Source organism: Ptychodera flava, chromosome 2 (genome assembly GCF_041260155.1).
Source record: "Ptychodera flava strain L36383 chromosome 2, AS_Pfla_20210202, whole genome shotgun sequence".
NCBI classification, from domain to species: Eukaryota; Metazoa; Hemichordata; class Enteropneusta; family Ptychoderidae; genus Ptychodera; species Ptychodera flava.
In genome coordinates, this window is record NC_091929.1 from 22,282,375 (window position 1) to 22,308,068 (window position 25,694).

At 36.5% G+C, this 25,694-nt stretch overlaps 1 protein-coding gene across 2 annotated transcripts in view; it reads left to right on the forward strand.

Annotated features, from left to right (window-relative positions):
* Window positions 1–25,395, forward strand: part of LOC139147475 (uncharacterized) — a 35,258-nt gene extending 9,863 nt beyond the window's left edge. Inside the window, exons 1-4 of one of the 2 annotated variants that reach the window (XM_070718586.1) lie at window positions 12,358–12,798; window positions 21,817–21,872; window positions 22,639–22,830; window positions 25,015–25,395. In XM_070718586.1, coding sequence (XP_070574687.1) covers window positions 12,747–12,798; window positions 21,817–21,872; window positions 22,639–22,830; window positions 25,015–25,302 — 588 coding nt within the window. In that variant the 5' untranslated portion in view covers window positions 12,358–12,746 and the 3' untranslated portion in view covers window positions 25,303–25,395. Of the gene's footprint in view, window positions 1–12,357; window positions 12,799–21,816; window positions 21,873–22,638; window positions 22,831–25,014 lie in introns of those variants that run through there. The other variant, XM_070718594.1, reaches the window with a different exon arrangement.
* The last annotated feature ends 299 nt before the right edge of the window (window positions 25,396–25,694 follow it).

Genomic DNA, 25,694 nt, shown 5'->3' on the forward strand with positions numbered 1-25,694 from the left:
CTTGCATGGGAATCCAAACTCTATATAACAGCGTACATTTAGCCATGCACTGTCACTTTGAGATTTGTAAACTGAACTTGTTTCACTGGACAGTTAATCTTGTCTGTCTGTAAACAGAGTAGAGATTGACTGACAGTTGACAGTATTTAAGCATAGTTCAGGTATTCAATGAACAACAAAATCGATGGCAAAAAACCTAAAAAACCCAGCTACTTTGTCCCTTTTATCGAAGCCTGAGCGAATATCATTTGTTTTAGACAGGCGAACTATTAAGCATGCAAATATAGAATGTACGCAAACCGTCCTTTCGTCCTACATAGTAAAAAACCTGTAGTCTCCTAGTCAGCTTTGGAACAAGCATGAGTGCTCGGATGTTGAGAAAGTGTGTTGTATTAGACGTGACCACAAAGAGGACTATTGTATTCTACAGACGAATTCGAACAAAATTGAAATCCTGAATTAATACGCCCACGATATTTTTACTCTTTGAACGGTAACAATTGACCTTTCAGCGGAATTAGAGAAAATAAAATTCATTATAATCTAGTTAAAATAATGTTGGCAGAAAACTACTTTTTGTCAGCTCGTTTTTGCCACATAAAGACTTGCGCTATGTTTTAAATGAAATGTTAATAAGACCTGACGATAGACATTTTTGAAGACATAGTTGGAGGTATAGAGTCTCTCTTTCAGCCTTGTGAGCAAAAATAAAATTGGAAGTGCGCCTCTTGCGGCGAACGTTGGAAGAATCTGTTGGACAATATTGTGCAATGGCTAATTCCCTTTTTGTATAATCATCACTTCGATCAGTGTCCCTCTCTTACCGCTGGCAGTCTTATGCCTGTTGTAAGCGACACGAACAGATGGTTGTAACTGTACAGCAAAATAATAGGTCCGCTTAACGGTTTCCAGTCTATTTCTCGACCAGTTAATTCAATTTCGGATACGTTTTATTGTCGCCATTAAAGTTGTGCCGCACATGGGTAAATAAAATGTTAAAGTTCATTTTCTGGATTATTACAATTGTTATGGTCACAACCAATAGCTCTTGGCACGCAACGCACAAGTCACTGCACGAAGAGGACGTGTCGCGAGAATGAAAAAATAAATCGCTTAACTTCTTTAGACGAGTTTGTAACCTTGACAACAATAGGTCGATAGCCGCATCCACACTCGTCTAGAGGTCAGTTCTTCCTTACACATATGCATGCATCTATATATGTATGTATGTATGTATGTATGTATGTATGTATGTATGTATGTATGTATGTATGTATGTATGTATGTATGTATGTATGTATGTATGTATGTATGTATGTATGTATGTATGTTTGTATGTATGTATGTATGTATGTATGTATGTATGTATGTATGTATGTATGTATGTATGTATGTATGTATGTATGTATGTATGTATGTATGTATGTGATAACATATATATATGTATTTACTGATGTATTTACTGATATGAAAAGATAGATAGATAGATAGATAGATAGATAGATAGATAGATAGATAGATAGATAGATAGATAGATATAGGTTGTTCCAAGTTTCAGATAAAACCATTATCTCTTGCAGCTTCGTACGTGTCTTAATTCTCTTAAATCGATAGAAAGTGTTGTCGCTACCTCGTATTAAATGACATTGTGCCCTCACTTGGAACTGTATTTTCACGTTCCTACGGACTATGCTTGCAACAGGAGAGAGAGAGAGAGAGAGAGAGAGAGAGAGAGAGAGAGAGAGAGAGAGAGAGAGAGAGAGAGAGAGAGAGAGAGAGAGAGAGAGAGAGAGAGAGAGAGAGAGAGAGAGAGAGAGAGAGAGAGAGAGAGAGAGAGACAGAGACAGAGACAGAGACAGAGACACAGAGGCAGAGACTGAGACAGAGAGACAGAGCCAGACACAGACAGAGACAACAGACAGAGGGAGGGAGGGATAGAAGATAGGAAGATAAAGAAAGAATGTGGGGAAGATAGAACTAAAATGAACATAAAGAAATACCAGATATGAACTGAATATGCTCACGTGTTTTACAACAGGTTCATTAATAATAGTACGCATCACACAACAATGAGATTTATGTTATCACTATATGTAGCAGCTTTTTCCAACTTCGCACAGTACTATCAGAGTTTAATCACTGATTACAAAACTTTATTGAATATGCAAATGAGCTGTTAATTAACTTGACAGTGCTCAATGCTTTATGGGACAATTAGATATCCATCAGATCAACATTTGTCGCACGTTTTATTTAATTTAATGCTGTAATTTTAGAGTAATGTCACTAATTACAAAGTTCATTAAATATGCAAATAAACCTAGATTAACTTGACACTGTTCAATGATTCATAGCACAATTGGATATGTATCACAGATTAATATTTGTTGCAAGTATCATCAAGTCTAGTGCAGGAATTTCAGAGTTATCTCACTAATAACAAAAGTTCATTAAATATGCAAATGAGAAGATAATTAACTTCACACAACTAAATGCTCTACACAACATTAGATATTTGTCGGATCAGTATCTGCAGCAGATTTCATCACATTTGGTGCAGTTATTTTTGAGGTATATCACTATTTACAAAACTTCATAAAATATGCAAATGACCTATTTGTTAACTTGATATTGCCAAATACTTCTCAGTACAATTAGATATTTATCAAAACAATATCTGTACCCAATTTCAAAGACTTGGGTGCCGTAATTTCAGATTATAAACCTAATTACAAAGTTCATAAATATGCAAATGAACCCGTAATTAATTTCACACTACTAAATGCTTTACACTACAGTTAGATATTAGTCGGATCAGTATCTGCAGCAGATTTCATCACATTTGGTGAAGTTATATCCGAGTTATATGACTATTACAAACCTTCATAAAATATGCAAATGAGCTATTTATTAACTTGACACTGCCTAATGCTTCTAACAATAATTAGATATATCAGATCAATATTTGTTGCACGTATCATCAAGTCTGGTGCAGGAATTTCACAGAGTTATCTCACTAATAACAAAAGTTCATTATAATTGACATGACACTCAGAGTATCATCATTATGTTCTTAGATTGTCATCTGTGAAAAGTTTTATGAAATTTTGTGCAGTATTTCTTGATATATGTCTATACTGTCATTACCGTCTCCGTAGGGAAACCATTGTACGGAAAAAACGATATTGCATAACTAACCAAAATCTAATCAGTTCTTGCAAGTGGCATATGGTACCTGTGTACAAAATCTGACTTGAATCCGTTCAGGCGTTATTGAGTTATCGTGTAAACAGACAGACAGACACACACACACACACTAACACACACACACACAGACAGACAGACAGACAGACATCGCTATGACATTAGCTCACGTGTTTACACACGTGAGCTAAAAATAACATCAGGAACTCCGGGTAAAGGGAGATAGGTAGAGAGAAACTGTTAGGAGAGAGACAGGCTAGTAGGGAGCCGGACATGGAGGACAGAAGAAAGAAGACAAAGAAGTAGAGATACACCTGGTGAAATGAAATGCCAAAGAGACAGGGACATAGAGACATACGAAGACATATAGAGAAGCAACTTTCGCCAAATGTAAAAGAATGAAAAGCCCGAAAAGCCCGAGCGCCTGACGTTTACCCTTTCAAAATCCAAGGGTGTATTGTTTGTTCATTCATATGTTTTTCCACGGGCAAATATTGAATAATGAATGATGATAGAAAAGTAGAAAATCACAGCACGGGAGTAGCGTACTTGGCATGCGTATCTACGTAAGTCAATGACAGTCGTTTTTACAAGTCACGCATCTTGAATAATAACTTTAAGCCTAAAGTAATATGTGTACGTGCAGACATGCGCATAACCACAGACTGGACGTCCCAGGTAAACGTATGCATCGCTGGCCTGTGTACACACAGACACCCAAGAACACTTGTTACACAAGAAAGAAAGGCTAAACTAAATCGGGTTAAATCGCATGTGCATCGAGACTCGATAATCACCCTAACCTTGCCAATTACCCAGAATAGCTCCCGGCAGTCAAAACTTTTAGGTGCTGAAAAGCGGAGAATCGACGCTGTGGCGATGATAACGAAGGCGTATTGCACAATGAGTCCATGTGTTGCTTGGAAGACCGGATATCGATACTATAAGGTTACCCTGTTGATGTCAACAACACTTGACTGGTATCCTTGGTAATTTTTTCGTAAACATTATCAAGCAGTTACGGCCACACTAACTGTATCTTATAGCATATTTTTTTATGATTTCACTTTTAAATTAAAATAAGTTTGTAAGAATGTACTAATTTAAGTATACACACTAAAATTTTTTGAACAAGATAAAGATTACACTGCAATTAAATGTTTGCCGAAACATTAAATCTCAGCCCCATGCGGAAAAGCAAAAACCATGGATACTGTGCATATCTGCCATGAAATCTTCACATAAACTGCATAGAGTAGTCCAATGTAATGCATAGGGGTGAATGTATTCAACTGTGACATTGTATGTTCTTTTCTTCATTAATATGCCATTTTTTGAAAATGGCAGGAAACCAAATGATCGTTAAAATTTGAATTTACTTGTCAAATGTTTCACAAAGGAATGGTTTCCTAATGCAGTAAAAGCACATCTTAAGTTCAGAGGGTAGAATTTAGAGAAAACCAGGAGAGAATAGGAAGATATTTTGAAGTCAACAAATTTCAAGAGTCACGTTATAATTAGTGGTGCGTTCATTTCAACTCTTTTGGGAATAGTTCTTACGAAATGAAGTCATTGGCACATAATAATAAGTAATTTATTTGCGACATCTTTCTATATCTTTCTTTGCCTGCGAATATTTTTTTCTGCAGACAAGATCTGCTGTCGAAGGGAAAGCACTCTAGGGACAGAAGTTTTGACCCATGCAACTTTCTGTTGATTTTCAGCTTCTCCGGACTTATTTTAAATAAGCACAGAAAATTAATTTGTCACTGCCTTGTTGTTGTAAAATATAAAACACTTGTTTTACACAACAGCATAAGCAGATTGAGCGATCATTTTAAATTTCAAATATATCTCTCTTTGAGACATTGTTGCTTCTCTATTGACAATTACAAAGTACTCGTTATTAGATTATTGACTACGAAATATACTCGTTTGCTTTTCCTCCTAGCTTTAGTTTATAATTTTCGTTTTCTAGCTAAGTGAAACCGTAATAAAGATTTTTGCGGCGTTTTGTAAATCCCCACGGGTCCTTTTTTACAAATGAATTATCATTAGTTTTGATCTCTCCGTTGTATGATCGTGGGCTCGCTAGGCGTGGACACCTGTTCGGTCGCTTGAGGCGTGACAAAATTCCCCAACGTTTTCCGCCGTCAAAAACGCCGCCTTTAATCAGAGAACTGGCAAACAGGACGAAAATGCCCTCGTAATATCGAGAAAGCAGGCAGTAACATGCGTTGAATAGTTATTAACAGGCACTCAAATGTCACTAGAAAATTATTAGTTATATCGCCAGATGTGCTTGAAATCGAAAGACGTAGAAGTGGTATTATTATACTGAGTTTATTAGATATGTGATTTCCTAAGCGTTTACATCAGGACTAGCAAATGCCAATGAGGATATGAGGTTATATATGCAGTTTACGGACCAAGTGACCAAAAAGCTTGACTCAAATAACCCTGGGGAGAATTTTCAACTGGATATTGGTAATGCTAACGTTAAAACGATAGCATCATAATCACAGAGTTTTTATTTTCTGTCATATTTTTTTTCTTGTAAAGAATTAATCTTTGGCTATAACTACTGGAAGGAGCAAACTCTATCTAACGCTGAAGACATACCCGATGGAGCGATGATAATTTGATATGACAGATGTATTCTGATCAAGATGAGTTAGCATATGCATATAATATATAATATATATATATATATATATATATATATATTATATATATATATAATATATATATATACACATATACTTTCACTTAATAAAGTAGTAATGATTCTCTCATTAAAAATTTTTAATTACATCCAGTTATGTCACGATATATACAATCACTACATGTGCCAATGTTTGTAACAATTAAAACTTTGCGTCTAGATGTGACTTTTCATATTGTTTCTGATATATCGAACACAGATCCTCAGCTTCAGATTACCACGGTTTTTGTCGCTTTTGCTACGACGCAAATCGGAACACCAAAGCCAGAGTCCCAATATTCTAGCTATTCTTGCCGTCTATACTTCTGATGTAATGTGCATAGATGATGGATGATCTTTTTTGGATGGTATGGAAGTTAGTCAAAAACAGTTTGGATGTCATATTAACCAATTTCGAACTAACACCATTAGGTCTTTAGGTTGATGTGTTCTTCGACCTATACAGGATGTCTGTATGTGCAGAGAAACAATAAGAAGTTACCATACAACATGTCTGGGAAATTCGTTTTAAGAATTGAAGATGAAGTATGGAAACCTTTAATCCAAACGCGCACTCATAGAATCAATCAAATGCAAGAAGGTATACGTAGTTTGTTTAAATGCATAGATAGATAGATAGATAGATAGATAGATAGATAGATAGATAGATAGATAGATAGATAGATAGATAGATAGATAGATAGATAGATAGATAGATAGATAGACGGAGACAGAAAAAAATTCAATTATAATTTGCTGCTAACATCAAGGGACATATAAACAATACAGAGGTGATAAAAGCCGTTGAACCCTATAAACATGAATTATACCTAATCTCTGCATTTGCCGTTTAATGCTCCATTAAATTGAAACATCAGTACAAAAGCTTGATTGATTATGTCCTATGTCCGTCACACAAAGTTGCATTTGTCGTCCCCGTGCTTAGCGTTTTGCATGTAGCTTGTCACAGCTCTTACGCCATCAATAAAACATAGTGTTATTTCGTCAATAACACCATTTTTGATTGAAAGAACTCCCTTGGGTTTCTATATGGACAGGACGATAAAAGTCCCCGTTGATTTACCTGTCGGTGCTTAGGCGAAGGAACATTTCATCTCCTCGACCTTATTGATTATTTTGATATATCATCAGCTAAGTGTTATTTCTTTTTGTAAAATATAAAATATACATACAACTGCACTGGCTCATTTAAAGCCCGTTTAATAGAACTTGCAATAACTTTGCATTAGGTAAAGGCTGATTTTTTTAAAAAAAATCTCGAATGGCTTATAGATTGGACAGCCTTGATTTAGGTTTAGCTAGCGGAAGGCAAAATCCAGAAAACTATGCTCATGCTATAAAGTTTAATAACAAGGAAAAGGTTGACCATAAACTTGAAAAGGTCATAGTTAAAAAGTGGCGGGGTAAAAGCTGTTACATTTTATAAAATTTACTTTCTTGAGTACCGGGACATTTTTCCTTGTCGTCTACAAAAGGCAAGTAAGGTTTACACCAGCAAAATCAGCTCATTGATTACAAAATGTAATGTTATCTTTTGAAAATGGCAAATTTAGGCGAAAATGGCGTCATTTGACAACACACACGATTGGAACTAATTTGGGATAATTGGATGATAAAGTAATGTCGATTTAATCTGCAAATGTAAGCTCATCACTTTTCTTTGTAAGTTACACATTTGTTTGTATAAGTAATTTATAATATCGCAACATTTAGCTATAGGGCACCTAACACTTTGAGAAATTTGAAAAATATGAAGATATAATTATCCCAAATTAGTTCCAATTTAGTAAACAGTAGCATTGCATATTTTACAATGCATTTGCAAACGTTAAAATTATCATCCCCTTATATATCGGCATATGTTAGGAAAAGCGAAGGTAGAATGATATCAAAACACAAATACATAAAGACATATCGCTGATCACAGAGATAATATGAAATCTCTAGTGTATCCCTTTGGGGAATGCTGGAAAGTACGCACTTACAATAATGAACTACCGTCCAGCAAAAGACAGAACATTTTTTCAGTGATAGCTATCTCCGGCAGCTGATTCGTTGTGAACGGCTCTTACAATTCGTTCCCTCCCACAATTACTAAACTCACCCACTGAACTACCTATATGTATTCTCTATCTCAGTAACTCCCGCTTCAATCACTTACCTTCTCCGCCACATACCCACGTATGCCCTCCTGAATTAATCTACAGACTCACTCATCTACGCTCTCAGTAAGCCACCCACTCAAATAATCAACAACTAAATTATCTAGTCACTAAGTCAAGTTGCCAATAAGTTGGTACTTTAGTCTTACACACTTACTCACTTACTATCTCATGTTTTCCTTACTTTTATAACTCGCTTTCTCGTTTGTCTGTCTTCTAATCAACTTACAACGTCAAACCCTAATCTTCCAATTTGTAACTATATTTATCGACCCTCTTTCACAGAGTTATTCGATCACAGACTCTCGTTTTGTCTGTCTCTCTATCTTGCTCTGTCTGTCTATCTGCCCGTCTTCTCTCACATAAAGACTTGCTCTCACCAATCCATCAGCTAACTCACACACTCTTACTAACTCTCTAACGTTTTCACACAGTCACTTACCCAACCACTCACGTCTTCGATTACTCGCTTATCAACTCACTGAACTACCAACTTACTCTAACCCCACTCACTCACTCATTCTCTCCCTCAGCCCTCCCTCCCTCCCTCCCTCACTCACTCATCTAACCAACTACTACCTTATTTATTAAACCACTCAATAACTCGGTCAGTCACATAATCCATTGCACAAATTTATTCGTTAGTTATTTATTTCCTCTGTCCATCCATTCGTTAAATCAGTCATCTATTAGGTCGTGTATCCATTTCTTTGACTTTGAATGGTATTGCTCTAATTTAAATCAATGCAAATAGAAATGGATTTTTAAGTGTTCAATAACAATACACATAGGTAAAGAAAATAAAGACAAGAAGACAATACAAATCTATGCGAAACGAAATATGACATAAGAGTTGTAGAATGGGTGTATATGTATTACCATTACACAATAGGAGAGTAAAAAGTAACACGCCATGATATAAAAAATTAAAATGAATAGAAATATTAAAAAGTACTATGATACACAAGTTATTTTCAAGTGTTGGTAGAAATAGACGAGTAGTGTTTTAATAAACAGATATATATATGCCATTTAAAATGTAATGCAGATTGTTGAATATTTGAATAAGCTGAACGTCACGTGTTTTGCAGATGTATTTGATGGCAAGGATTTTCACATGTTAATCACGTCTGATAGTTGGAAGTGAATCTTTGGTGGCTATTACATAACGGCCTGTGAGTCAAAATCGAAAGAGAATTGCAATATTTATGATACTTTAAAAAACATTTTTATGGTAAACTTAAAATAAGGCATCTTAATAGTAAAGTAGACATAACGGTAGCAGGTATGGAGCTCATGAAAAAGTCTTCTACAATACATAGCCTGACACGGGCAAATCTAGTCATCTGGAAAACACAAGTCTGGTGGTGATAAGCTACATTATTGTACTTGCTAAATTCTCCTTTAAACCTTAAATTGAAAGAGGTATCTGATGTAGTTGATTTAATAGAGATTTCCAGTATTCAGAAAGACGTTTTATGTTATATGGCATTTTGCTGCAGCTGTTGACCCGTACCAAAAGACTATATATTGACATGAAGACAGTAGCTTTCTACCTTAGAGCGATGAAGTTCATTTTCAAGACCATCTTGAAGTATGGGCAGTGTCAGACAAGCACGAAGATTGGTCGTTCGTTCATTCATTCATTCATTCATTCATTCATTCATTCATTCATTCATTCATTCATATTCTCACACTGACACTCGCCCAACCCATTTATTTTCTCATTCCATAAGTAGCCCTTAAACTCACTCACCTAGTAAACACACTCTCTTATCACTTCACACCTGTACCTGTTGTACGTCTATCATTTCAGCTCGCGTGTTTACACACGTGAGCTTGGTATCCGCCTGTCTCTGTAATCGTCTGGTTGTTGGAATCAAACCTAAAACAACTGAATAGATTCGCATATAAGCAGCTGCATAGATATTGTTGCAAATATACGTATTAACTGTTTTCTATGGCGCTTTTTGTAAAATATTGAAAAGCGCTTCGCATCATTAAAAAGCAAACAATGAATAACAAAAACAGTAAGAATTCAAATTAAAACAAGATGAGAACAAAAAGCTCATAAAATGTTTGAAATGCAAAAAGCAAGGCAATACAAGCTAATGAGAGGATTTGATTAAATTGTTTAAAAAGAAATTCTTTCAATTTGGATTTTAACAGTCGATTTTCTAAATTAAGCTTCATTCCAGCTACTTCCAAGCTTGCAAATTCAATAATATATATTATATAATATATATATATATATATATATATAATATATATATATATATATATATATATATATATATATATAATATATATATAATCCCACAGTTAACGTTCAGTAAGAATATCCTTACAAACATAAGAAAGGTTTTCCTATACCTACAAGACACGCATCACGCATTTCCCACAAAATGTTCAACAGAAATTCAGTAAAAGTAAGTTACAATCGTGTGCATGGTATGGCCCGAATCATCAAATCTCACAACAGTAATATCATGGAAAAGAAAGACATTACAAAAGAAAGTGTACAAGGGTCGGGATAAATTCTGGTATGGCCCGAATCATCAAATCTCACAACAGTAATATCATGGAAAAGAAAGACATTACAAAAGAAAGTGTACAAGGGTCGGGATAAATTCTGCTGCCCGCCCCAAGGCGCCCGCCAATTGTAGGGAATTATACGGAGAGGACGTTACACGTGGTAACAACACTGAAAAATGTTACGTAGGACTCGCGACCAAAACACGATACGCTAATCATTTACAATCCTTCAACAACAAAGCTAATGGCAATAACACAGAATTATCCAAATACATTTTGAATCTCAAATCCAAAAACAAGCCATTTATTATATCATGACTGACGTGTACCCATTGAGGAATAAAACCCAATGCCCTTTGTAATATATAGGATATTAAAACTCAAAGCGGAGCATATATGGGAGCCCTCTCCCCATAAGAAAAATCATCATACAAATGATACCACGTGTTCTATGTTTCAAGGCTTATTTTGTATTTCATCATACAAAAGAGCGAAGGTAAAAAGTACTCTTTTATAGAAAAGAAAAATGAATTGTTGCCATTTGTTACAAGTGCAGCCCTTTCAACTACTGCCATTTTGTCTAAACGTGAGATGTACAATCCTCAGACTAGTACAATAGGAAAATATATCAAAATGAATATGAAAATGAGCAACACAAATTCTGTTGACAGGTTGCGGGAAAAGCGAGAAAACACTCCGTTGGCTTCGATTTCTTTACTTGATGGTTGGCCTCGTGAAACGCAATCAAACGCTGTCAAGCATTTTTCTACTTTTTTCCATAGTAACAAACTCAGAAGCGTGTACTTGCATAATTGTCACATGTCAAACCAAAGAGTAAAGTAGCCAACATACCTGAAATAAATTTTGACTTCCGGACATGACGGTTTCAAAACTCTCCTGCTGGCATAGGGTCATCATATCTGTAGATAATTAATGTATGCAAGGTCGTCAGGCTAGAGGTCAACAACATATAGTATCCCCATGAGCTTTTGACCAAAGAAGCATATGCTGTGTTGTGTGTATATCATTTGTCTCTCGGACAAACCATGATTTAGCGACAGCTCTTGGCTTCTGCCCCGAGGGCGTTTACGTGATATTCTTCGTAGAAAGCCTCGGAAATAGAAACTCATCGAATCATATCTCAAGCTGCCTTCATGGAACACCTGTGTCATCCACCACCTAATTGAAAATTAGAATTTCTAAATTTAGCCTCAGAAAGTAGCGTAATCACTTAGGTGCCAATTTCTTTCACTCACGTAAATAAAAATCTAAACTCGTTCAATTTAATTAGCAATCCTTGAGAGAAAACTAATATATATGCGTTTGGAGAAAAAATGAATGTAGCGCGTTTCCCAAAGGAAATATCGCGATCGTTATATACCACCTTCAGTGGAATATCATTCTTCAACTCGAAAAAAAACACGGTTTATATGATTTAAAACGCCCACAAAAGTCTTGGTAGATGCCTGCTGAGGGGCTTTCCACGAGCGATAAACTTTGTCGACTTCATTTAAGCATTTTATATGATTAATGTTATGTTCTGGTTCGAGTCAAAGCTCCACGTGTTATGTTTTACCGTTTTGCTGCATTCGTGCGTCCACTCAGTGAGGGAGACGAGCTTGTGTGTCGAGTGTGCGACCATCGCTTTATGCGGCTCTCGGTGTCTCAATCGGCGAGTAGGCGGTGACTAAACTTTGTGATTGACAGCGACGGAGGATATATGAAAGAAAATGAATCCGGCATCGATCCCAACCGGCTGTTACTATTTTTAAGCCTGGCTCGGCCCTAGCACCGGCCACATCGTACAGGAAGAAGGGAAAAAATCAATACAACGGAGAAGTCGACGGCAGAGCATGGTGTTAGCTGACAAAACATCGGATTTGTCTTCTTGCACCGACATCCCTCTTCGCGTTGGATCATTCTTGCTTCCATTTACTCGCTGTACCGTTTATTAACTCAGCGCGCGGGTAGGACATCCATGATTAAACCCTTGCCCACGCACTTATAAATCATTTACGTTCATGTAGTCGGCTGGTCGACCCGACGTCTCGTCACTCCTATGGTTCGACGGAGTTTCTGCACCACTTTTTTATAACGAGCAGCGGACACCGGGCTCAACCATGACAAAGTTAGTGCGGGCCATTGCGTATCTCAGCCTCGTTATTATTCTAGGTGAGTACTCATATTTCCTGAACTGTCAGGGGACGGAAGCCAATGAGGGCCTCAGTCCTTCCCAAAACATATATGGTATTTGAAACTACTTCGGAACGATTTCACACACTTTGTATAAAATGTTAATTATGTTTCCAGTTTATATATATATATATATATATATATATATATATATATATATATATATATATATATATATATATATATATATATATATATATATAACTGCTTGTACCATCTTCCAGACCTATTGACAAATGCATGAATCTACACGAATATCTACACGAATATCGTGCGTGCTACAGTGCGTTTTCAAATAACATCAAAAACACTCTTTCGTTTCCCCATTTTGACAATTCGTCATCGCAGAATTTTAGACGCTGCAAACATTCTCGGCAACTGAGCCCCGCATTGTGAAAGCAGCCATGCCTATTAGAATAATTTTCGCACAATGGACAGGTATTTCTAAGGCTTTTTGGATATGAAATAATCCTATAATTAAAACCGATTTTGCAAACGAGAACTAGGTTTATTAATCATAGATGCATTATCGACATAGCTTCAATTATTACATATTGTTCATGCGTTTTTTCTTATTTAAATTTTACTAAAAAAGAGAACATGTCAACTAGATCAAGCTATCCATTAGATTCAGGGTTTTGTGGTTTAATGAAACGTTTGATGATGAACAACAAAACAAGAATTTATTTTGCAGGTACAGTAAAAATAGCAACTTAATGAATCTTTTCAATATGTATTTATATTGTTCCAACGCGATTTTGAGCGTCCAGGGAAAAGAGCGTTTGTCGACGGAGATAAACATGAGATGACACATAGCTTGGGAGTGACTGAAAAGATGTAAATCAATGTTAAGAATACGCTGTTGAATATTCATCTCATACGCTGTAATCCATCAGGTCGCGTAAAACAAAATCAAGTATTCATTCCTTTACCCTCCACAAGTTGCACTAAAGCTTTTGACATTTTGAGAGCTTGATCGGCGACCTTTGCAAGATACGTGGCCGTGCATTCATCACAGAAATTCACTCCTGAACTGTTAATGTCAGCTCGCGGTCTACTGTTGCTAACTTGTTTGATTTTATCGTTTTGACCGGACTTGGGGAAAACACGCCACGCTAGAGCTAGACGGCTGAAAGTAAACGAAGAAAATGATTTTGTTGATAGTGTGAGCGATACAGAGACAACCCATCTCTAAGCATCCCCAGCTGACGAATCGGCTAGGGTTAGATCGCAAGTCACCCCATGAGCTAACATACCAGCTTGTACGATATTGACAGAGTGTCTATCTGTCTGTGTGTCTGTGTGTCTGTGTGTCTGTGTGTCTGTCTGTCTATCTGTCTGTCTGCATGTCTTTTTGTCTGTGTAGGCCTCTGTATGTCGGTCTATCTGTCTGTCTGTCTGTCTGTCTGTCTGTCTGTCTGTCTGTCTGTCTGTCTGTCTGTATGTATGTATGTATGTATGTATGTATGTATGTATGTATGTATGTATGTATGTATGTATGTATGTATGTATGTATGTATGTATGTATATATGTATGTACGTACGTACGTATGATGTATGTATGTATGTATGTATGAATGTATGTATGTATTTATGTATGTTTTATTAGTATATGCAAATTACTGTACATATATATAATATATATATATATATATATATATATATATATATATATATATATATATATATATATATATATATATATATATACATTATCAAATAAATGAAAGTGTTTGTTCGCTGAGATTGGACTTAGCTGGAAAAGGACTTAGCAATTGAGAGTTCATTTATAGTTAAGTATTAAGCATGTACTTGACACTAAGCGTCACGCTGTTATACGATAATCAGTCTTTTGGTGTTTCATGGTCTTTCTTCATGGACAAATCGCAAAAAGGACTAATGCCCTAAATTGCCAATCTGTCTCCATCAATATCAAGAAAACTTTAAAAACCTGCTTCAGTCTGACAAAAAATTGTCCACAACAACTACATTTACATCCTAAACAAGAGAAATGTTAAACAACAACTAACGTTCTCAGCATGTGAGGAACTCAAGACGGAAGTCTCAAGCATTCAACAACGACCGGTTCAGTGTGTCAACAGCGATGAAATAAGCGATGCGACGTGTGCTTCTTGGAAATATTCTTGTGTTCAGGAGAGTGAACAGGCTTACTCAACACTAGAACAGAACTAATGTCACAATACCGGCATAAGAACTAATTCCTACCTCACGAACTTCACCTATCAACCTGCATTACAATAGAATCGACCGGCACATGACATCTCTATACCAGTTGGACAAATTACCGCATGCGCTGACAAAAGAGAAAACCAAAGATACCATCAGCGTGTAACTCAGAGTCTCCACCGAACAAGTTCAGGCTACTGTATATAGCATTTATGTGTATGTGTACAAACACTGATACGTTGGTACATGCATGCATGCATGTATACATAGATACATACATACATACATACATACATACATACATACATACATACATACATACATACATACATACATACATACATACATACATACATACATACATACATACATACATACATACATACATACATACATACATACATACATACATACATACATACATACATACATACATACATACATACATACATACATAGATACATACATACATACATACATACATACATACATACATACATACATACATACATACATACATAGATACATACATAGATACATAGATACATACATACATACATACATACATACATACATACATACATACATAAGCCTTTCTACCCTGCAGCAGTTAACATTAATATCGATTAAATACATATCAGGCTGCGTAATCTTGTCGAGTGGAAAATGTACATTTCGAAAATCTCTTTCAATTTATTTCTGAAGATTGTAATATATTGGCGGATCTGCCATGCGATAACCTTACAACCACTCTGGTATCGAAAAGTCATATCTAGAAGGCATTTTCTATTGGAACACGACGCCTTGTAAATGACAGGAATCTACGAGTCATGGATAAGTTGTGGTTAATGCAGGAAGGTAGTCGTAAGGGAGGGGTATCCAATGGTGACTGTTATCGAAAAATTTCGTCATTTTTACTGACCCTTGGAAGTGTCACTCTCGCCAGACGTATCCTTACGCGGAGAGAATTGAACATTAATCTCCATTTCCAGAAAGTTTTCTTTAGTCTTTAAAAGACTGATATTTGACTTTTACTGACCTAATTAATAGCCCATTTAGGTTGAAGACAAGATTAAAAGGATGTGCGAAGTATATGGGGCAGTCACATTAGCGTATAAGCTGATCTTATCCTATCAGATGTTGATTACATCTTCGAGGTGGATGCAAAAATATTGTCATACAGCTCAAAAAATTCACATGGTGACGAAATTGGTTCCCTTTATAATAGGAAAAAGCAAAAACTCATAAAGCACTTTCAATATGATGCAACTTTTTCTCACACCTTAAATGTGGAAACTGATTTTAAATAACTGCGCAGAAAACATTGATATGTGGATCACGTATACAAAGCTTTTCTGTCTTAAAGTAGTAAGTTCTGCGTTCAATTAGAGATTACAAAAACTGTCACCGCCATCTTCTGTAGCACTATATCTCAGTCTTCTCTTGACTGAGTCACAGACGGTTAGAAACGGCTGTTGAGCATTGGCGGTTACCATTTATCCTTGCGTGTCACCAGACGGAAATAATCGTTTTATTTCGTGAATTAGCAAGTCTGTAGGGCACGTGAGCAGATTTGCTTTTGCTTGTTCGTGTCTGTATATAATTGTATGTCTGTATATCTATCTGTATGTCTATCTATCTATCTGTCTGTCTGTCTGTCTGTCTGTCTGTATGAATGTATGTATGTATGTATGTATGTATGTATGTATGTATGTATGTATGTATGTATGTATGTATGTATGTATGTATGTATGTATGTATGTATGTATGTATGTATGTATGTATGTATGTATGTATGTATGTATGTATGTATGTATGTATGTATGCATGCATGCATGTATGTATGTATGTCCGTATCTTCGTCCTGCATATTGATCACTCTCATGTTGTGTATACACACATACGCACGTGTACGTTTGTTTATATGTATATATAAATATATTACTTTATTGACAGCTGGGGTGTTTTTTATATTCCTTATACGAGCCCTAACTGTATGTGTGGAAACGGTGCACATTGTGAACGGTGTAAAAGTGGGAAATGTACAACCTTAGCATGATTCACATGTTCATTCATTTCAAAGTGAAAAATAAGTGATTTTCTTTTCGTTCCTGATGCTGATCTTGATAACATACTTGTCTACCTGGTCCCAATAATCAGGTTGTTGTTCAAATTGTTAGATCTTTACAATTTCACCATCCTTTGCCGGAGGAAAAAGGAAGTAAAGAGAAGAGATAGGGAGTTGCGTTTGTTACCTCGGAGGGACAAATCTTTAGCGATACATATCGTCTAATGCGTTGAATAAAAAGCGTTTATAGTGGGCATCGGACATCTAGCTCCGTGGCTCGCTCATTAATTGCTGGTATCGGATGAAACGATGGCCACTCGGGGGAGGTTTCGCATTACCGTACTCGGTGATCTAGTGACGGAACCGCGCCAATATAATTTCCGAGCTAGGGCCAGCTCTTTACTGAAATAAAATGTCACAAATTAAGGATCTACGCCCCGCCAATTAATTTACAGTGCTTAGGGGCGACTAGTGGATGTAAAGACTTTACGCTAACAGAATTCTGCAATCTGTGTGATGCCTTCGTGAGTTTCCCTTGGGTAATTGCTGACGATTTTATAAAAACCCTGACGAGCACAATGCGCATGTCTTTACTTAAAAAAAATATACTTTACACTACATCGATCGGCTCGCTCACGCACAGAACTAATTACGTCATTCCCCTTGCTATCACAATATTAGTGACGTCATTTCGTGAGTCTTGATTCTGATAAACTGACAAGCTCGATGCATTCTTTCGATAACATGTCCATCGTGTAAAATCAAGCATTATCTGGCGGAAGCGTCAATATAAAAATGTGATAGGCTTTAATTTTCCTTCACAGAATAGTATTTATCTTACAATTGCAATCATTAACGGCAGTTGCTTTATTTTTAGAATTTGTCCCATTTTGTTTTATCTGTTTTGGCGAGGCTTTGGCACAGTGACTTTAGGATCAAAACGAGGGATGAAATAGTTTCGAAAAAGGACACCACACATCAAACCAGAATTGTCGCCTAGTATCCGTAACGTCCTTAAAGTCACAAGTGTTGATTTTTTTTTTCCTTTTCGTAACTTTTCATGTATTTTCTGTTATTTTGCTGTAAGTAAAAATATCGTTTCCTGTCGTTCTCCTAACGATCATATATATATATATATATATATATATATATATATATATATATATATATATATATATATATATATATATATATATATATATATATATATATATATGTATGTATGTATATATATGACAAGCGATCAGTTCATGATTGAATTCTACTCCCGGCTTCAATTCATTTGTCAACAATAACGAAGCATACTTTACATGACGCATAGTAATTGCAAATGATGTTTTTGTATTGTTTTTGTACTGCCTAGGAAAAATGTAGAATATGTTCTTGTTTTCAACAACAGAAGCGATGAAGATATTATAAAATGTCGCGATTCCTGTATTTTGAACGTTCGCAACATGCAAGAGGCAATTCACGACTACAAATCCGGCAACTGTAACACTGGAAATATCGACTAACGTCACAAAAATATGCACTTTGGTTCGATAATTCGATTTCGTATCTGTAAATAGCAGCTATGTTGAGCTTCTAAGAAGGGAGACTAAATATTCTATCGAGTCAATTAATTCGAGACATGATGCTTAGTCAGTGAAACGAGCCGTAAAAGTCGATTTGCATTCGAAAAGAGCCATCGATTGGTCATACAGTCTTCCCAGAAGAACAATCTTAGTACCGCGAAATCTATATCTGTCGTACCGCTAGGTTTTAACGGTGACCAATTGCCCCTTACTCAGTACACACGTGTAAGATTCTAGTGAGCTGCAGGTCCCCCCGGCGAAAGGGACTAACAGTATCAAAATTTGAATATTTGTCCTTATCTTAGGTCAGGAAATCAGGCAAAAGTTCAAATTCCTGAAGGAGATGTTAAAGTGAACTTTACTGTGCTATGCCATTAAGAAATATGGCAGAGCTCGTATCGGAAATAATCTATAGAATGTCACAAAAACATATTATATTAGCTTTAATGTGATGTAACCACTCTCCCTTCATGGGAAGTCAAAGGATGTACATGTGCAGTACAATTTCAGTTATCAAGAAACTTTCAGCCCAACACTGGCCGCTGTGTAGACTTAGAATTTTTAAGTGTTTTTTCTCCTTCGCGTTTGTTTTACCTTTATATGATCCTCTTATTCATCGTTGCGTTTTGGTTCCGTCATTTGATTGCGACGAAGTCTGAGCGCGAGAGCATGTTGCTCGCTACATGTGTTGCTCTGCTAAAATAAAAACAGAGTTTTGTTTAAGCACTTCAGTAGAAGGCGTGACGTCTGAGCAAAATGTAGATTCTGAACGGTTTTATCCCTTTTTGGTTTGCGTAGACGTGTGGAACCTGTTTGAGTGTTTTTGTTTTGGATTGTGGATGTGCGATAGGCACAGCCAACGTTGCCTGTGTTTTGTCAAGAGGGATGCGGCCAACATTCAATTACCTCCATTTCAGAGAAAATGAACTTTGACGTTTTTTCGTCGATTGCTGTGCAGTAGGCAGCGGAGGTATAGACGACATCCGAAGTTACCGGATACTTTTCAATTAGCTTCATAATCCGAGGCAAAGCGACGTGCTCCGCTCTTTGATTTTCCCTTCCTTTACCGAGTTGACGCAGTGTAATGAGATTAACGACCACTTCTATTCGTTCACTGAAAGGCCGCACTAAAAGGGCTATTGAGGGTGTTATCGTTCCTCCCCGGGAATCGTTTCACGCCGTGCATTTCCTAGTGAACGGTCGATTTACACCGGAGAGCAAGAACAAACGATCGACACACGAGACTAATGCTAATATGAAATGGTAAAACAGAGTATGCGGTTATACTCGATGAATTTTCTAGCGTGAAAGTGTCTCAGTATATTATTATAGATTGCAGAAACAAGACATATAATATATATATATATATATATATATATATATATATATATATATATATATATATATATATATACCCGATGCAATTAGAACGATACAAGCAAAACGTAATAATATATGTTACGTCTGCTAGTAAATAAACATTTACAACCTGTTTGAATATCTTTGTTTTGGATCTGGCAGTCTTAAGACAGACTAGCTTTTCTTTTTTTTTCTTATTTCCCATTTTATGAGACGTACCATTATACTAGGGTCCTACGTGCAATTGTTGTGGTGTTCATTCTCCTGTCCTACAGCAAACCGAACAAAATCTATACCGACATTGTTATTTTTGTATGAATCCGTTTTCCAATCTCGTGGTATTGAAGTAATGCATGATCATACCGTTACACTTGAAATAAAAGCGATTTTGACTTCCAGCTTCTTGGGTTGTTTGGTTATGACTATTTTGTTCACATTTTTACTTTGGAGAAGTTTTCACTTTATGACTAAACCTTATATGTTTTGTGTCCTATCAAAAGCCTATTTACTCGTTGTCAAATGCAGAGTTTGCCTAGCAAGTACACTTTGTACTATTATTACGTCTTGGACATATTGAAAGAATTCTTTCTTTATATTAAAAACCGTCTACATTTTTTTCTATACTGCTTGTTGAAATCTGAAGAATTGTATAGAAGTTGTATCAAATATTTTAACATGTTACATCATGACAGTATTGTTAGATTCATATTCCGAACTCGACGACGACAAGAATTTGCATTTCGCGTTCAACGTGGTAAAAATTTCTCTGTGTAAGACAGGTTTAGTAAGGTAAGGCAACTCTGAGCGAGGTAAAAACAATTGTGGATTTAACCTTTGGCATTTCAATGAACTTTCATACTTAATTTGATTTCGCTGAACACTGGTTGATACTTTCCCCTGCTACGTTAAATGAAAATCAAAATAACCTTCGCTCGCGTTTGCTTTTTCGAGTCCCCATTTCACTGATGTCGTCATTGATAATCAAGGGCAAATGTACTGACGTCATCAATTGGGGTGTAAAAAAACACCACTGCACATTGTGCTTGCCGAGCGTTCAAGAGTCACATGTTGTATGCCTTCGCTCAAATGTTTTCCCGCGTATGACTCTATTTCCAGGTTTCAAATATTCGGTGGCAAAACCTTAATAAACATCCTTGGATAATGTCCACGTGGTTAATTTCTCCCTTGACTTATGACTCTTTTGTATTACAAGAACGTCGACCTTGGAAATAGGAGGAAATCAGAAAGACATTGCTTTTGACATTTGGTGCCAATGAAATCAATCAAATCTAATAGTGTTGACTTGATCTTCAGCAAAACAATATCAAATAACCATTGAACGATTAAACGACTTCTATTCATACAATTCCGATTTCATAGGCTACCCACTTGCCTATATATTCAGGTAATATAACTAATAAAGTTCCTTTCAAAGGTCGTAGAACGTACAATGACGAACTTGCCTCTCATAAATCAGCACTAAATTAATTATTTGCATTCTCGGTAGAGTAATGTAAGAGTGAAACATCATACCGGTGTTTGTCGATCATGTCGGCAGAAACCAGACCCCGACAAGCTAGAATTTTATCGAACGAGAAACGTCTCGTCAACTTAAACTACTTTAAGTCTTGCAGAAATAAACTGTGGAATAATAGTTCGACAAACCTACGCAGAGTTATTTATCATTGGGTTTTTTAAATTAAGGACTAGGTAATTTCGACATAAAATCTTATTGATTTTGCCGACTTGAATCTATACATCTCCGAAATGTCACAAACCAAAGCTATTTCACACTGTGTTCTTTTTCAGTGCACATGAAATATTCACAGGGCCGATCAATTAGACGATCAGCAGCACATCGGACGGTAAGTGAAAAGAGATTTCGCTGTAATCTCGTCCTCGTATCTTGTCAGCGGGCGATTTAATCTAAATCATCTCTACCTATCCCCTGAGGGACAACGAACGTTGTTATGAAAATATCCAATGCACTGAACATGGAATGGTGGTAATAACTGCAAAGTGTGAGAAACGCTGACCTTGGCGGAGAGCGAGCAAAAACATTCACGAAGAGGAAATAAACACGCATATCAGGGCTTGAGTCATCAGGATCATGAACATGTTGCACGTACACTTTTGTTTACATTCTGCGTCTAAACCATACATGGTAATGTGTCCTGAAGTGTTAAATCAAACATTGACAAACATGTACACTGACTCTCATATAAAGTCGTACATGTATCCCTTTATACATATGCACATATACAACTGCATGCATGCATGCAAAGATAGATGTATAGATAGATGTACAGATAAATGTATAGATAGATAGATGTATAAAAAGATAGATAGGTAGATAGATAGATAGATAGATAGATGCATACATACATACATACATACATACATACATACATACATACATACATACTGTATCCTACATATTAAGATTTGGTGCATCATACGTCGTTTTTTTTACCTTTTAAACACCTTATAAACACTGTTCTTACAGTTTCTCAAAATATTCTGCAATCTTTTTTCATGTATAAGTGAATTAATTATGACAATGACGTGATCGGTTAATAAATCCGGAGTTAGCTATTTCTAATCCATCTTCTTATATACTTTTCATTTCAGTTGAGTAAACCTTTTAAAGATATATTTGACACACATCCAAGAGTGAGGCCGCGGCCGACGTTATACGATGTGCTGCCTTTAATGCACCCAGTAAACAGAGAACGCGTTGTCTTTTCATCAAACAAACCAAACTTTACACCAATAGTAACTCTGGACGAGTTTCCGTCCTCCGCATCGTCTTCAATATCAAAGGTGAGGCAAAAACACTTTTACACGTAGTTCTATCCATACTGCTGTAAAGAGATGTTTTTCTACCCCTGGGTTTAACAAGGTCAATTGATGCACACTGAAATTTGCCATCGAGTAAAAAACAGACCAAAGAAGCATTTAAAAGATTTGAAGTTTCTTCATATGCTTTGTCAAAAGTCTCATAGATATTTTTTGAATGTTTCAACAGTCAATAAGCCGAAACTTTCCCGCGCATGACAGATATGATTTCAGAGCTTCAGATAAATACGACACAAATATGGTCGATTACTTTAGTCAAATCAGGCGAAATGTGTATTTGTGCAGTTTTTTACCGTGCACAAAAGTGTTACTTGGCAACCATTGCTAAGTGAAACCTTTCAAAACCGAATAAACAAGTAACATGAATAATATCAGAACTAATGGCACATGCCCTTTAATTAGCTGTGTCTAGTTTCAAAATTTGTACTTGAGAGGTCAAAGGTCACGTCGACCCCAAATCAATGGAATGACCGTTTTCATGTGACGTGACATAAAGGTACTCACTTGTTGTGTACGAGATCGCCACATCTCAAAATGCTACTGTCGGTCTTGTATTGATTCGAGGCGCTTTGGCAGGAAAGGTCTTGAGCACGATTGCTGCGAGATCAATTAAACTTGCCACAGAGGTTCAGCTGTTCTTGTGATTTTTCGATATTAGAATCGTGCCGAAATAGCTATTTCAGAGGATATTGTTATTTGTCAATCCTTGGAACATGCTAATAGTGTTAGACAAACCACTTGTTTGATTGCCATTTTCAGATATCGTTCATTACGGAAGACCAAGACATGATCGTATACTTTCTCATCTTTCTAAAATAGCAACATTTGATTCACTTTTTCTTCTTTCCCAGTGCTTGAATATTTTTTCCTCTTCGACGGTGTTTCCATGGCAACAGAGTGCCATAAGAACAATGGCGGGCGATTGACGCTCAGGAGGCGTAAACTCTGGCGCTGTGGTCGAAATCAATGCCAACGCTAAAATTTAGTGATTTCTCCTGAAAGTAGACACGGCTCACACGTGGCATATCTCCATCTCTTGCTTGATCGACTGAATAGCGACGATCGATAGTAATGCGCTAAATTTACATCAGCAAGACCTAAATTCGTAGATTGCCGGCTTGTTCTTTGGTATTCACACAAAATGCACATGCTGATGCCTATACCGCACAATTCCTGATAAAACGTAGTTCTATTTTAGGTTTTTTCCCCCTTTCAAGTTTCCCTGATTTCGAGGCAGTGATCAGTGATGTACGTTAGCCTTAAACCGCAGTGTTGAACAATCGAAATTTGTCACTGAGAAATGAATTGAGCTTGTTTGAATATCGCACGATTGGATTCCGAGTCGCACATCCAATGGCATGTCAATTAATGCCGTAACGATTTCCTCTCGTTTAGTTCTCTTAATCGTTTGTAACCTTTAGTATCAATGACGTGTGTCACATTCACCTGAACTTTCACATAATACTCACGTCTTGGAACTTTTGCATGATACTGCTGGGCATTACAAAGACAATCTTGGTAAAGGATGTGTTCAGAAAACTAGTTAACGAAGAGTTCGTATATGAGAGAGAGAGAGAGAGAGAGAGAGAGAGGAGAGAGAGAGAGAGAGAGAGAGAGAGAGAGAAGACAGACAGATAGACAGACAGACAGACAGACAGACAGACAGACAGACAGAGACAGCAAGACAGTGACAGGCAGACAGACTCAGACAGTGACAGGCAGACAGACACAGGGAAAGAGACAGAGGGATAGAAAAAAGAGACAAACTGATAGACAAATAGGCAGTAAGACAGACAGGCGGCATAACAGGCTAACAGACAGAAAAGCAGGCAGACAAACAAACAAACAAAGAGAGACAGACAAACGAATGGAAAGACATTCAAGGGATGTAAAAAGAAACACATTATAGACGAAACGATGCTTTGTTTTAATATTTTATGTTGAAAATTTCTATTAAGAACTGTTGGTTAAACTATCTTTATATTCGCTCTTTACCACTTGTAAACTAATGCAATATTGCTGTTTTTGTTGTTGATAATAATGACGGTTTCTTTGCTTTTTGTTGCTCTTGATGAAAGTATCAAAGACCGTTTCTATTATCTCGGAATTATTGTTAAACTAAGAAATTCATAATGGTTCTCATTACAGAGACAAGGTATTGCAACAGAGGCCTGTCCCAGCGTCAGTGATTGGGTGCGGCCGAGTACGGCCAGAGACACAGACAACAGGGAAGTGCAACTCTACTCAATGCAGTGGTTCTGGCGAACTACCTGTGAAGACCCAGGCACCGCGTGCATCGGGTTCGTAGGGGCATCAAAGTGCCGATCGAAAAGGTCATGGGTCATAGCCTGGGCCAGAGAGACAGCAGACGACTCTTATCGATGGATGTGGGTTGCCATAGAAACCTGCTGCACGTGTGCGATTTACCGTCATTGAAATTAGTTTTATTTATCAACGTTGTTCTTTCTGTTGGATAAATTATGAATTATATTTGTAACGTTTAAAATCAAAGATTTCAAGAATTTTGGGTCGGACAATTATTTCACATATAAATAGAAGTAATTTGCTTATGTCCATAAATGAATTGTTCACTCGATTATTTGTGTTAAATAATTTTGTTCTGAACTCTGACAGCTGTAAAGTCAAAATATTCATTAAGGGGAAAATTATCAATGCCTTTATAGGTAATTGTGGATTTCCATTCTATTAAAGCAATTATTGAGAAGCTATAATACATCAAATGCTTACCTTGAAAGTCATTTAACCCCTGACTATCTGTCTTTCAATAGAAGAACACAAAGATGTATACGCTTTGCCCGTGTATTTGC